The sequence below is a fragment of the Sander vitreus genome, chromosome 3 (assembly GCF_031162955.1).
Source record: "Sander vitreus isolate 19-12246 chromosome 3, sanVit1, whole genome shotgun sequence".
NCBI classification, from domain to species: domain Eukaryota; kingdom Metazoa; phylum Chordata; class Actinopteri; order Perciformes; family Percidae; genus Sander; species Sander vitreus.
In genome coordinates this window covers 32,044,298-32,060,037 of record NC_135857.1, presented here as the reverse complement: position 1 = coordinate 32,060,037, position 15,740 = coordinate 32,044,298, and the positions used below count along the sequence as shown (strand labels likewise).

The 15,740-nt window shown below is 38.9% G+C and overlaps 1 protein-coding gene across 2 annotated transcripts in view; it reads right to left on the bottom strand.

Annotated features, from left to right (window-relative positions):
* pak4 (p21 protein (Cdc42/Rac)-activated kinase 4) overlaps window positions 1-15,740 on the bottom strand; it is a 40,177-nt gene that overhangs the window by 15,832 nt on the left and 8,605 nt on the right. The window contains exons 1-5 of one of the 2 annotated variants that reach the window (XM_078247017.1): window positions 12,217-12,502; window positions 3,684-3,920; window positions 1,584-1,786; window positions 1,132-1,342; window positions 576-794 (exon numbers count right to left, since the gene is read on the bottom strand). In XM_078247017.1, the coding sequence (XP_078103143.1) occupies window positions 576-794; window positions 1,132-1,342; window positions 1,584-1,786; window positions 3,684-3,884 (834 nt within the window). In that variant the 5' untranslated portion in view covers window positions 3,885-3,920; window positions 12,217-12,502. Of the gene's footprint in view, window positions 1-575; window positions 795-1,131; window positions 1,343-1,583; window positions 1,787-3,683; window positions 3,921-12,216; window positions 12,503-15,740 lie in introns of those variants that run through there. The other variant, XM_078247015.1, reaches the window with a different exon arrangement.

Here is a 15,740-nt window from a genome sequence, read left to right as displayed (position 1 = left end):
AATATTTTTTCCACATTTATATAGTAGGAGGGGGCAATATGGAATAAATATTCTCTATCACAGAATATGTCATTTTATTTCACTCAGCAAAATCCTTTGGGAAAGTGTTTCTGGATCAAATTACCAGATAGAAAAGTAAGTTTCTGCCTAATGTAGCAAATAAAAAGTATTTCATCATCAATAATACCATAAAGCAGTCCTTCTCAATGATTTGCAAAGGGCTAGGTTATTGCACTATAAATGGTGTGGGGAAATCTTTGATTTACTGTACATCAATAATACAAACAAAACCGAAATCCAAGCCATGACCTTTTCATTACATGATTCTGCAAAGCACTTTGGCACGAGTTGATCTATTTTTTAATAACTGCTCGACATTACGGTTACAGCTTTCAGAGGACAGAATCGGCTAAATCTAACCTGGAGAACAAGGAGCAAGGTGATAACAGCTATCATCCATCAGCCAGCGATTCAATTTGCACTGGTCTGCCTTTTTCTCTCAGTCAATAGTTTCCCTTCAAGCAAGACAGCATCTCTCCTTCTGCCTGTCTCTCTGTTCATGCTGTTGTCCCTACCTGTCCTGTGGGACTGCGTCCTCCCTCGCTGTCCGTCCTTGGGTAGGTGTTAAACGGCCGTGTGGTCTGTTGGGCAGTCTTCATCACCCCCTCTGTTACTGACAGGTTTGGGGTGCGGATGTTGGGCCCAGAGAGAGGCCTCTTGTCCCTGGGAGACTGAGGGCTGCCATCCCGCACAATGTAGCTGGATTTTGGCCTGTGGTCACTAGGTTGATCCACCTGAAGACAGGCATGGTTTGGGTGAGAAATGGAGGGATTATTGGGAAGTATAAAAGGAAAAATGGATAGAAGAAAGGTGGCTAAAGCCAAATCAATGATACTCAAACCTTTTTTACAATGAACTAAAATGACTTCAAAACCATTAGCTGCCATTTTGTTTATTGTAAGGATATATCAATGTGGTAAATACAAACAAGGCTACAACTTAATTCATTGGTCCATGAGATAATGACTGCAGGAAAGAAACTCCTGTGAACAGCAATGTCCAAATAATAGATCTCATCATTAATAAATATGAAACTGAGAGACTGAGTTCAGGCTAAATCTCAGTCCATACCTGGCCCCGGTCACGAGGCTCTCTGTCTCTGTGAGGGGGAGGAGGAGGGCCGGAGCCTGGTCTGTCCTTGTGGGCCCTGCTGGGCTCTTGGCCCCGGGGCTGCTGCTGGGGCCGACCCTGGACTCCCTCGTCCCACTGGGGAGGACGGTGCTCATGCTGACTCTGGCGGGGGTCCCCTCCACTCTGGTGGAGGTCTGGTCTGGGTCGGTCTCTAGGAAGCAGAGTGATGCAAAGATCAGAAAAGAGAACAGCTCATTGGCTTGTATTGACAAAATCTCTGCTTTTTTTTCCTGTGTCCATCATATAATAATGATGCTACAACATCTGTGTAACATGCTGCTGCTGAAGAAACAAGCAGAGAGTAAATGCATAACTATCAACTGCTTTAAATCTTATTTTTGTTCAAAAATCAGTGCTCTTATGCCACCTGCAGCTGAAGTTTAACTACTTACCTGTCTGAGAGTGAGTAGTGTCTGTGGTGAGGATCTCCGTTCTCCTGCCCTCCTCCTCCTGAAGAGCTAGAGTCCTTGCGAGGCTGGGTGGGAGGGCTTCCTCGTCGCAGGGAGTTGGAGCGAGTCACAGACATTGTGTCAAATTCATCCAACAGCCAGGTCAGAGAGCCATCCACTCCAAGCTTGCTACCTCGTACAATTGTCTGGAGATTAACAAGAAAAAGGTGGACTATAGTAGATACTGAACAAGAGAAGAGGCCCACACATACAAAGCTTGTCATACCAATCGGCCGCTTTGCTAACCAAATCATTTAGTCATTTAAAAAGTGCTTGTAAAAGTGTGAATGTGCTTATAAATTGTTGGGTACTTGAAATATTTAGTTTTTGTCTTTAGTCAATTATCAGTAGTTATATTATCATTCAATTTCAACTTAGTTACGAAATCACCTTATCCACTAATCCAGCTAGGACTTTCAATCAGTGGCACCAATTTTATTAGTGACAAAGAAAGAAAGAGTGGGAAGATTTTGATGGACTGCAGAACGCATTTTTAAAATGTTGGAGCGTTGCATTCTCTCCCGCTCCATTTCTGCAACATGAGTTCAAAGTATGCCCGAGCCTGTCCCTGTGTTACTGCAGCAAAGTACATGCAGATGAACGGAGCCCGCTCTCCCTTCAGTGCCAGTCATTCAGCAGACTTTTTGCTGGTGGAGCTCCGGGCATGAAGGAAGGGTGAGTGCCACTCATCTAATGAATAAACGCAGCTTTTTTTCTTGTTTTGGAGCGAATGGTGAGCGAGTTGAGTGAAGCGAGGTAACATCTGAGTTGAGCACGGTGCGATATTGAGCGGGGGAGCACAAATTCTCTCCGCTCCACGCCATTCACATGCTCTAGTGAGTGTTGGGTAGCTACACACATCAATATATTAAAGTGCTCATATTATGTTCACTTTCAGGTTCATAATTGTATTTAGAGGTTGTACCAGAATAGGTTTATGTGGTATAATTTTCAGAAAACACCATGTATTTGTTGTTCTGCACATTGCTGCAGCTCCTCTTTTCACCCTGTGTGTTGAGCTCTCTGTTTTAGCTACAGAGTGAGGCATCTCACTTCTGTTCCATCTTTGTTGGGAGTCGCACATGCGCAGCAAGGACTGCTAGCTTGTCAGTTGCAGAGTATGAGGGCGTGCCACGCTAGCGATAGGGGTGTAAGAAAAAAATCGATACACTTGAGTATCGCGATATTTTATTTTGCAATACTGTATCGATTTTCAAAAACACAATATAGATTTTTATTTTTTGTTTACGTGCAAAAATATTCATGTAAGTGGTTCACGTTTATGTTGTGTTTAAACCCCCTACCGCTAGATGGCTATGCTGAGACCCACCACTAGTGTCCTTGCCTAACAGTGTCTAACAGTGCCTGACTTTTTGCTAGAAGCTAACAACGTAGCTATGGCTGAACTTTGGCTACGTTAGCATATAAACATTTGCTCACTAAGAACCTGTGAACCACAACCCCAAACTGGCAGTTTGATTTTCTGTGTACTGAATTGTACCTAAAGTAAACTTCTTTGACTTTTATGCACATCATGTCTGTTTTTAAATATTAGTTTTTCTAAAATTATACTTTAAAAAAATCCCAATATAGTTTCGAAATATATTGCAATATATTGAATCGTGACCCATGTATCGTAATACGTATCGTATCGCCAGATTCTTACCAATACACAGCCCTAACTAGCAAGCATTATAACGTGTGTTACAAAGTGACGCACGTTTGTCTCTGAAGTAAAGGCTGGACTACAATAGAGCTGTTTGGAGCAGTTTGTGAACAGTGTTTTCTGTTGGAGATGGTAAGTCCCTTTGGGGTGGACTTTGGGCTTTTTCACTTTGTAAACCTATAACGTGCACAAAAAAGATATATAACACAATAAAGGAAAGGGGGAAAAGCCAAAAAGCATAATATGAGCACTTTAAGATATAATTGAGTCAACGAGCAGCTTGTTTTAAATTCACAAACTAATAATTCACAACACTGATTTTCATTATTTTCCTTAGCTAACAACTTGATTGTTGTTTAAATTTTCGCTTATCCCACCTTGCGTGGCTCTACAGTAGTGATGACAGTCACATCGATGAAGGGTTTGGGCCTTTTGGCTGTGTCTTCGATGAGCGACTGCCATTGCCGCGGCAACCCGACAAACTTCTGCTCGTGCTCGTCAAAGTCTGTATGTACGCGATGCTCAAAGTTGGATGGAGCGGAGATCTGGATACGAGACTTCTTCTTTTTGGTGAACATGATGGCGGCTGTGGCAGCTGCAGCCTAGCATCAGACCTGCAGGGAGGAAGGAGGAAAGAGAGGAGGGTTAGCAGGAAAGACTTCAAAGTGGCATATGTCAAACATACCACGCATGCATGTAGACAGGCATAGAAAGCAACTTCTGAAAACACTCAATTACTGTCTTTACTTTTTAAAAATCCATTCGAGGGAACATTGAAATACGCCTTGTCCAAACACTATATAAAATATATTGATCAACATTTAAAATAAGCTTGGAAAGGCTGGTGTGTGTTTCCATATCAAATGCAACCAAATGTTTGACACAGAATAAAACTATTTAAACCACATATTGCAAAATTCTCAGTTACTGACTGACAGCTTATGAAGCAACCAAACTGGGGTAGATTAAATAAATTAAAAAAAGTCCTTATTCGCAAAACTCTGTTGTATTGGATATGTTGGTCTATTGGTATTGTTGTCGTCACTCGAATATTTCTGAATTTACTAACTATCCTGCGAAGCACTGCTCACCATGTTTGGCTTTGGTCTGAATAGTCTCTCTCTCAACCTTGCTGCTTTCTCAGTGGGTATCAAAAGAGACACTCCCAGTAGTCAAACAGAGGCTCGTTGATCAGTGTGTTATAAGCGGGACAGGCCCTGCTGGGCAGCTGACCAGAGGGGCTGCAGGAATGCGGGGGGCCTGTTAAATTCTGCCAGATTCTTCTCTTCTTGTTTTTCTACAAAATACTGTACCAAAGAACAAAAAAACAGGGGAAGTAAAAAAAAAAAACAATGAAAAAGATGCAGTGCTATGAGGACCAGAGGGTGGGTGGGTGCAAGGGCAATCTGGGCCGGTCATGGGTTAGAGGGCATGAGTCATGCTGCTGAGCTTACAGTCTGCAGCGTTAATAAAGCCTTTCCCAGCAGGAGTGTTTGAAGCTTGAAGTCTAGCAGGACCCGCCCAGGAACACACTGAAAAAAGTGAGGTTCACAGCACCAACACAGAGCTTCAACACAACACTAAAACCAAAGGAATCAGGATACATTTAAGGCTGGGTTTCGCCATTGAGTTCCCCGAAATCGATTCGATTCCAATTTACAAGGTCCCAATTCGATTTACATTTCCAATTCAATATCAATTAGGTTAGGGAAATTTCAGTTACAACACCAATTTTGCTTGGATTTTCTCAGAGAACTTATGCTGTAAACTGTACAAGCAAGAAGAAACCATGAAATATACACCCAGAAAAGTTTAAAGTATTTATTTTACATAACAGGATTAACATGAGTGATTGAAAATGCATATATTAAAAGACTGATTTTAGAATTTTATAAAGCGATATCAGATCACTCAGAGATTTGAGTATTTTAACCCAGCCCTAGATACATTGCTAATATGGATACTGAATAACTGTAATTACATTGTGCAAAGATAGCAGGACAGTATTCTACACACCAATCCACTTGTTATGCACAAGTGCCCTTTTTCCACTTTGTTTTCACACAAATCAAACTAGTTAGGATGGAAGAACACAACTCACATCCTCAGACATGATGTGCCTATCGTGTAGCTTAAATATCAGCTTTCCTTATGATTTACTATCTAATGTCATAGCTTTTTAATGACAACACAGAATGAGAACATGAATCCCAATCTAATTTTTAAAAGTGACAGAGCATTCCCATACATTTACCGTTTACGTTACCAGATCGTGCCGTCACATTTATTCTCGAATGTTTGGTGAATACAGCTACTTTTAAGCATGTTTTATCACATTAATTAGACCTTTTTCAAATACATCAAATCTGATTTTTTACTTTTGATGTAGTGGCAGTATACTTAAAGTGGAAAAGTGATTTCATATCATGCTGTCATCCACACTACAGTACCACATTACGATACATGTTCAATTACTCCACCCAACGAACAACTCTGGATTTTATAACCATTAGCAAAATTCTTTTAACAGCGTGGTTACAACACTGGTGATAAATGCCTCATTCCAGTCATAATGAGTCTGGTGACAACAGAGAGGAGGCGTGTAAATCACTGCAGAGGCCTATCATCAGTGTAAAACTGAGACAGCAGCACAGTCAATCATTGCATCTGAACTCACATAACTACTGCCTTAAGGAAGGATAAAATGAATGAAGACTGGAGGAGGTGGCTGGAGAAATCATATCATATCATATTACCTATAGAGTACAGTAACATAAACCAATATGCATGCACCCAATGATTAGATCTACTACCGGAAAGACGGGAATAGCTAGGGCTGTCAGTTAATGGCTTGAGTCATAATATCTTATTGAAAGCAAAAGGAGCTTCAACAAACTGTAAATCAGTTTGAAAAATGGTCATGTGGGGATTGAGAATGACAATGAGGGTCTCATAGTCACAGCCAGTGGTCTGGCTGTGAATCATGGAGGATTGTGGCTTTCAAATCCTGAGCTTTTTTTGCTTCATCTTGAGATATGTTGGACTTAGCTAGAGTGGTTGTTGGTGAAAAACAAGATTTTTACTGCTGCTGTCAGGAGCCAAGACACAATGAAGTTGAAATGTAACCAATGCCGTGCGGCAACGAGAATTACAGAGCTCTGTCCTCAAAAGGATTTGAGAGAGAACTTTATTCACTAGGTGGCACGTATTTGTTTGTACTAGGATAAACATAACTGTGTGGGAGGCCTTTACACGACAATGTGAGGGATGTAATTCTGTGGTTGATAAAATGCATGCAGTGTCAGGATATCATAAGAACGGAGATGTGATATTAATAACTCGGTTATACAATCTCCTTTGCACACTATTAAAATGAGAATGAAGAAGAAACATTACTAAAGTAATGTTTATTATTTGTGCCTGAAAATCATTACTACTTTAGTTGTCAAATATATGCATTATTAAAATCCACAAAGCATATATATATATATATATAAATATATATATATATATATATATATATATATATATATATATATAGTTCTACAGGCCTGTGATAACAGGCCATTATTAAAATCCACAAAGCATATATATATATATATATAAATATATTTTCCCATACTTACAAGCCTTGCACCGGCAGACAGAGAGTCGGACAGGTGTTAGGGGAACAGGTGAACTCTAGGCATACAGCCAAGGAGAGTGATTTATATCTATACAGGTGTCTGCTCTCCCTGACCACTAGATGATTTGTTTCATTTAATGTCAGACACCAAAACTTCAACTAACATTTCACAGAAATATCACCCGAACATAAAATAGTGAGGTGTGAGAATGCAAACATTTTTCATATAAAAAATGATTGTACAGAGGAAAATGTAAATTTGTAAGAATAACAAATTTAGTATTTGCACCGTTTTTACAGGATGAATTGAAATGTATGTAATACTTTTGAGACCCATCAAGACATGCAGCCACCCTGTTCTCAACCACTATGAAACAGAACAAGGACTTAAAAACAAAGCATAAATGCTACAAAAATACGTTGTTCCTTTAAGACAGGAGTGTTAGTCCAAATGTGCGATTCTTGGGTATTACCAAAGCCCGTCTACGGAAATCCGTTCCACTCCCTATTCAGCCCCATTGTACCGAATTTGGTTGCAGTTCTACCAGAGTTCCACTGGGGGTGATCACGGTCCAGTGCTAAATGAATGGGACCCTATGGAGCTAGACGGCTAAATGTGTCTCTTTCGCCTGATTGTCGTTGAGAAATCTCAGATTTGATTGTAGTTTTTGCAAGTTCAACATGGATCATAGGTCAAAAGTTGAACGAACGAGTACTTGTGTCCTTTCGATTTCTTACAGGTTGAGTCGTTGTTGCCCATAACACGCTAGTATTCTGCTAATGAATGCTGATTGGTCAGTGAAGGACTGATTACTAGTCTGAGATCCCGCTTGACGGCATCCAAAGCAGAACCAGAATGTCAGAGTGAATATTTCGGTGTGGTCTTTAAAACATTAGCAAACCTCTTTCTAGCACATGTATTAACAGGGAGAGGCTAACCTGTCAGCTGTGTTGTCGATGCTTCGAGAGAACAAAGGAAGCGACTCAGAGCTTGCCGTAAAGCAGTATCTCTGGCCGTATATGTGTATGACGTCATTGACATTATAAAAGGACAACTGCAACCAGTTCAGAAGCCGGAAGTAACGAGAGAAGGGAACTTCTTCCCTTATTAGAAATTCTTTGGGTATTACTGCAACATCTGTGCCAACAAAAGGTCCACACAGAAAGCTCAAATATAAAGGTGTGGCCACTGATCTCAATATAAATCATGTTCTGCAAATGGGACATAGCTTTGGACAGACAATTCTTAACTTGAGGATTAAAAACAGTAGAAGAGCCACACTGCTGCACCCTGCCACCTACTCAAACAGTGTCCATGCTCATGCTAACGCACGGATGAAGCTGCTGTCCTCTGGCCTGATTCAAGTATTGTGCATGGGTGGTCGACACTCGGAAAAATACACCGTCAGTCACAACAACAGCCTTCTGTAGCTGCAATTATACAGTTAGGGATGAAACAGTTCTAAAGTGAAACCAGAACTAAATTCATAAGGGTGTTTTTAAATATTCAACATAATTTGGGTTCTTTTCTTGCTCAAATATGCCCAGAGTTGTTTCGATGAGAACAAAAAATGTTGCACAAAAATGATAAATGTCATTTAAAAACAAATACAAAAAGATGTTTTAACACCTCAAACAAGAGATGGGTGATATGGTTGAAATCATAAGCACAATAGAAATTATTTTCCAATATTGATATACACTAAAAAAAAAAAAAAAAAAAAAATGTAACTACTACGAATAAAACAAAAATAATATCACCTTCTACAACCCTTTTACACTGGAGATGTTTTCAGTACATAGCCTACTTTACATGAGCAAAATCTTAGTTCTCTCCAATGTAATGTTTTAGCAGTAAAGATGTCGACATATTAAATGTAATTGGAGCTTTTCAGTGCACGGCAGATGAATTTCATCTTTAAATGTACATTTATTGCTCAACTCAGGACACAAAACTGAACATTACAAAATGTATTATCGACCCCTCGGATCAATAAGTGAAACACCATTACTTTGCAAACACCTCATCAGCATCGACCACGACAGAGAGAGCATGCATCACACATTTTCTCCCTCCGCTCTAATGGTTTTCTGTCTGTAGACATAGGCCTACCTTGCATAACCATCTTCCTAAGAAGTCAATGACAAAACTCAGCCAATGTAAACACACTTCAAAGAGTCCAAAAAATCTTTATGGCACCAGATGATTCATTTCAGAGATGGTGTAGAAGATTTGACCTTAATACCAACTTGTAACACGGCAAATAAACCCATTTAATTACTTGTTAGCTTGCAGTTGATTAATGATAAAATATAAGTAAGCAAAAAATGTACTCTGTATAAAAACAAATAATTACAAAATACCTACAAGTTCATGGGCTGAATAATGACGCTTAACTTTAGTATTTTTAAGTTTTCCGAACACTTTTATTCAGTTACCACAAGTTGGAGGCCACAATAAATGTTGCTGACCAGGTCCACTGTCTAATGGGTCACAATGAGTGATAAAGCCCCCCCTTTTTTTTTTTCTTTTTTTTTTTACAGCTGACTACATTTCCAGAATTGAGGCAATAAATAGCCTCTATATCAGGGGTCTCAAACTCACTTTAGTTCATGGGCCACATACAGCCCAATTTTCATCTCAAGTGGTCCGGACCACTAAAACCATTGCACAATAACCGATTAATAACAACTCCAACTGTGTCCCTTTTATTTACTGTAAAGGGGTACAAGTACATAATGAACAATCATTTACAGAACAGATGATGAACAGCCTGAGAAATCTTTAGGAACATAAGTGCAATTTCAACTAAATGTTTCCGTTTTCAACTGTATTCTGGTCAGGATGGAAAAAGAAATGAGTCTGATGTATTCCTTGAGCACTGAAAGGTGCTATGAACACACCAAGCACACTGGCTTCCCATTTAGTCTACCTCCGTGAAAAAATAGGAATTGATCAATTGTGTTTTTCTCCTTTTTGACAAGGACATTTTCCACCAGCGGCACCTGCAGGAAGCGAACCCCAGTAGACAAATAGGAATATTGATAATTTGGATTTAATGACTTCTCTACAAATTTCACACTTTGCAGATCCTTTGCGACCCTTTGATGGGCCGGTTCTGACCCAAGGGCCGTATGTTTTGACACCCCTGCTCTGAATGATGGCTGTTTACCTGCCAGAATAACTAATATAGTACACAAAGTTATCAGCAAAGGCACACAAACATAATCAGGCAGGCATTTCTCACGCTAGATTTTTATTTAAGAGTATTTTTAAAGCCAAGAAATGAATACACAGGTACTAGCTCTGTCTATCTATCTATCTATAGCACCTCTCTCTCCCAGCGTTTCCCAGATTGATAAAGTACTGTGCAAACACACTGTACATTGTGTGACCTTGGATCTACTGACTGCTCACAACAGTGGTGTAAAGTACACAAGTACTGTACTTAAGTACAATTTTAAGGTACTCCCACTTTACTTAAGTATTTATTTTCATACATTTATACTCCACTGGACTAGAAACTGGCTGGATATAAATAAAACTAGCCCCCCTTGAACCACTACAACAATAACATACTTCTTACATAATTGCGCATCAGTATTGATCTAATGATATAAATCAGTCACAGGGGACATTTTACTGCATAATGAGCACTTCTAATACTTTAAGTATGTATATTTTTCCTGATAATACTTGTGTTTTTTGTGGGATGTGATGGAGTATTTTTATATTGCTGTATCGTTACTTGAGTAAAAGATCTGAATATTTCTTCCACCGCAGGTTCACAACACTGTAAGTGGGGAAGCCTCAGCTTCAATGCAAGACTGAGTGGGCCTGCTAACATCTGTTAACTGTTAAAGTAAATTAGGTAGTTAAGATACAGAACTGGGGGTTACACTTACACAAGTTCCCATGACATGAAACTGCAAAGAGCAGCTGACGTTAACATGATAAGATCTCAAATGCAACAACAGGTAACAGGTAGCAGATTTCAGTCATTTCATTAGAGCACATTAGGACAAAGGATTTATGAGACTTTACAGAATCTGTGAATTTTATCAACGTGGTATTGGATCCATAACAAATATGTCTAGAAATCCCTAAACTAGAGATTTCTATCCTTTCAACACTCATCATAACTAGAGCTGCAAATATTCATTGATCAGTTGTCAACTATTAAATTAATTACTAACTATTTTGATAATCGGTTTGCGTGAAAAATCCTGATTCCAGCTTCTTAAATGTGAATATGTTCTAGTGTCTTCTCTCCTCTGTGACAGTAAACTGAATGTCTTTGAGTTGTGGACAAAACAAGACATCTGAGGACGTCATCTTGGGCTTTGGGAAACGAAACACTGATCAACATGTTTCACCATTTTATAGACCAAACAACTATTAGTTAGTTGCAGCCCTACTAAAAAAGAAAATGCATAAAATGTATCAAGCAGTGGCAAAACCACCCTCTGTGCATATCTCAGACTAGGAACTCCAAACTACTCCCTCTTGATAAATAACATAAAATGCATGAAACAAACTTCCTGCACAAAAAGAGCACAGATAGATAGATAGATAGATAGATAGATAGATAGATAGATAGATAGAAAGACTTTATTAATCCCAAATTGGGAAATTACTCTGTTACAAGCAGCAAGTACAAGTTACCAAGGACATACACACATACTCACTCACATACAAACAACAAATACACAAATATACTAGAAATAATAAATAAGATAAAAAATAAGATAACATAAAATAAGATAGCAAAGCTAATGCCAAACTACTGAAAAATATACTTACAACTTCCTAACAAGATTTAACCTTAACACAAAGACAAAAAAACAAATCTCTACCAAAATCTGTCCTCCCCTCATCTTCATGTCAGCAACACTTGTGCAAAGAAAGACAGATGACCAGGAGTCCAACAGCTGCCTTGACAGTCACAGATATGAGCAGTTGGTATGTAGTAATAGGTTTGAATGATTATAGTCAGTGGAGAGTTAAAGTCAGTTCCCAGCAGTCCAACAGGGCTGTCTACACAGATCATCCACTCCCTCCCTTCACACAAGGCAAACAATAAAGTTATTATGCTTTTTCCCCGACTCACAGTTAATCCATGCTGTGAGAATGTTGTTGTGTGGCCCAGATTAACTTTCGCTCAGTCATAGTAGCCTACCAGAAGTTTTAACTTGCTTTACTCAGGACAAAACTAGGGAGTTACAATATAATACAGTGACGCAGGCGTGTATAAAGCGCTCTGTTTATAGTCGGGAATACTCACTTTTAGTCACAGGTACGGTAACACACTATCCACCTGATCTCATGTCGGAAACGCAGCTGAGGACGAAGGGGGAAAAACAGACTCCCTGCAGCAACAAAGTTGTTTTCTTGAAAGAAATTAAACCGTCGTTACGTCGTCATTAAAAAAAAAAAAAAAGCCTGAAGCGGACCCGGTGACAGATAACGACTGTTGGCGTTTAAAATATATGTATTTATACATAAAAGTGCTGTAGCTTTGCTCTCTAAATACAAAGTGTGTCGCATTCCTATGGTTTCAGCAAAACGCGGCCCAGTATCATGACGTCACCGCAGGGAGGGAGGGAGGGAGGGAGAGCGAGAGAGAGAGAGAACAATATTAACGTGTTTATTAGCAACCTTGTGTCCTGTCAAATAGAAGCTAAAACCTTTTTATTCGCTCTTCCTTCCTTCCTGTTACACATAATAAATCTGCCTGTCACAGGCTACATCCATGGTCACAGGTGTAGACGTTTAGACAGTTACCTGTATGTAAGTATTCGTTGTTTAGTTTATTAGTTTATAATGTCGTGGAGAGTCCCCTTTAATTTACTATACAGTAAAAGGAGCCGCTTTAGCCTCTAAGGCTAACTTCCAGCTGTAATCGCCGGCCAGTTGTCAATAGGCATCATTCAGATCCTTTAGTAAAGTAAAAGTAGCAAATACCACACTTATAAATACGCCACTACAAGTAAAAGTCCTGAATTAAAAACCTTACTCAAGTCAAAGTATGTATCAGTAAAACTGACTAGAAGTAAAAAATACCCATCCTGCAGTAAAATGTCTGTCAGTAGTTATAAGAAACAGTGGTGACATTAAACCAATTAATCAATTTTTTTAAATAGTTGCTGATTAATCAAATATTAAGTGAATATTTGCATTAATTGAGTGATTATTTACTCTATGAAACATCAACTGGGAAAAATTAAGAGGGTGTATGGTGAAACATTCCTATTTGTTGCATCTCTAATCAATAATTTAGGTTCATGAGGATCTATATTATTTTTTACAGATTAGTTTTTACATGACATCAGATGACAATATGATTCACTTTGTGGCACAACAGACTCTGACAGTATGGCTTAAAATATTGCCAGTTATAGCAGTCCGATTAAGGCAGGCTACTGTGAAATACCATGTCTGTGTGCTAATATAAACAGATCCATCACCAAAGACATTAAAAAGGACACACAGATAGTAAGTCAAGGCTAAATGCCAAAACACAAAACCTTGGGCAACACTGGCCAAGGAATGGTGTCAGTATTGTTGTTTTTATCACATACTTACAGTAAATGCTGCTCAAAAACTATATAAAATATATGTAAGGTATAACAATATGTTGCCAATCTAAACAAATAGCTGCATAGTTTACCACATATCAAAACAGGTGATTAAACATCTATTTTAGAGGGATACCTAATACGTTTTAGAAGATTAAACAGACCTATTCTCCTAAAATGTAGTATACTAGTTGTTTGTAATGTCCTGTTGCCATAATGTCTAAAACAAACATCACAGTAGTTATTTCAGCCTAATATACGTGAATTAGTCACTGAATGAATACACTTTAAAATCTTAATGATAACCCTATATATTCTTTCTACTTTCATCAGAAAACTTATCAAAATATACATTTTACACAGTTACATATACACAGTTTATAATTTGTGTCCCTTATCAAAGCCAGGCTAAGAGTACTTGTTTCATTATCTATCATCTAACAGACAGAAAGGTGTCAGTCTCAATAAGGAAAAGGCTTGTTGGCATTCCTTTGAGAGTAAAAATACAGCAGGAACAGGTCCACTCAACGTATCAGAGCAAGACAACACACAAGCCTGCCAATCCCAAGGCTGAGTTCTAACAAAGCAGTGTTGCAGCCAATGAGGGCTGACTTCCAGAAGCAGGTTGTGGAATGTGGAAAAGTCAATGATAAAGAGAGCGCTACATAGATCACACAAGCTAGCGTACACATATTTCGCCACACATACACAGACAGACCTTTGTTTGCCCTGCACTTATACACACACACACACACACACACACACACACACACACTTAGAAATATTAAGGATATAGGAGTTTATGAGCTACCTACTACAAGTTCAAGTATGAACTAACCACACACAAAACATATAAAGAGAGAGAGAGATCAGGCATACAAAACTACAATGTATGCATAAGGATGCAGGCTGAAAAAAAGAACCAACAAGATGGATTTTGAGTCTACAGCCAAGACAAAGCATCCAAAATACAGACGGCAGTTTGACAGTTAGCGTTACCGGGAGGTCATAAAGTTGCGATGAATGTTTTGCTCAAACAGATAATTAATTTACAATAAGAGAATACGTTACAGATGCATTAGAGCTGCAAAGATTCATCGATTAATAGATTAGTTGTCAACTTTTAAATTAATCGCCAACTATTTTGATAATCGATTAGTCATCTTGGGCGTTTGGGAAACACTGATCAACATTTTTCTGACATTTTAGAGACCAAACAACTAATCGATTAATAGACTATGAAAATAATCAACAGATTAAATCGACTATGAAAATAATCGTTAGTTGCAGCCCTAACATGCATCGTTGCATTTCAAGTGTTTTATACGGTAACTTAGCCTACTTTGGATGTATGTGAGCTAAACCAGGTATCACTGTCACTGTGTCACGAGCCAAAGCTTTAAAGGTCCCATGACATGGTGCTCTTTGGATGCTTTTATATAGGCCTTAGTGGTCCCCTAATACTGTATCTGAAGTCTCTTTTATATAGGCCTTAGTGGTCCCCTAATACTGTATCTGAAGTCTCTTTTATATAGGCCTTAGTGGTCCCCTAATACTGTATCTGAAGTCTCTTTTATATAGGCCTTAGTGGTCCCCTAATACTGTATCTGAAGTCTCTTTTATATAGGCCTTAGTGGTCCCCTAATACTGTATCTGAAGTCTCTTTTATATAGGCCTTAGGTGGTCCCCTAATACTGTATCTGAAGTCTCTTTTATATAGGCCTTAGTGGTCCCCTAATACTGTATCTGAAGTCTCTTTTATATAGACCTTAGTGGTCCCCTAATACTGTATCTGAAGTCTCTTTTATATAGGCCTTAGTGGTCCCCTAATACTGTATCTGAAGTCTCTTTTATATAGACCTTAGTGGTCCCCTAATACTGTATCTGAAGTCTCTTTTATATAGACCTTAGTGGTCCCCTAATACTGTATCTGAAGTCTCTTTTATATAGGCCTTAGGTGGTCCCCTAATACTGTATCTGAAGTCTCTTTTATATAGACCTTAGTGGTCCCCTAATACTGTATCTGAAGTCTCTTTTATATAGGCCTTAGGTGGTCCACAAGGTGGAGGGTGGGGGTGTGGCCTTGACCAACTGCCACTCTGCTTGTTTTCAAGTCATGATGTCTCTCTCTCGTGGGCGGGCCAAATTCTCTGGGCGGGCAAAACAGAGAAAGGGGAGATAACCTTGCTCCTTATGACGTCATAAGGAGCAGATTACATTACCGGCTTTT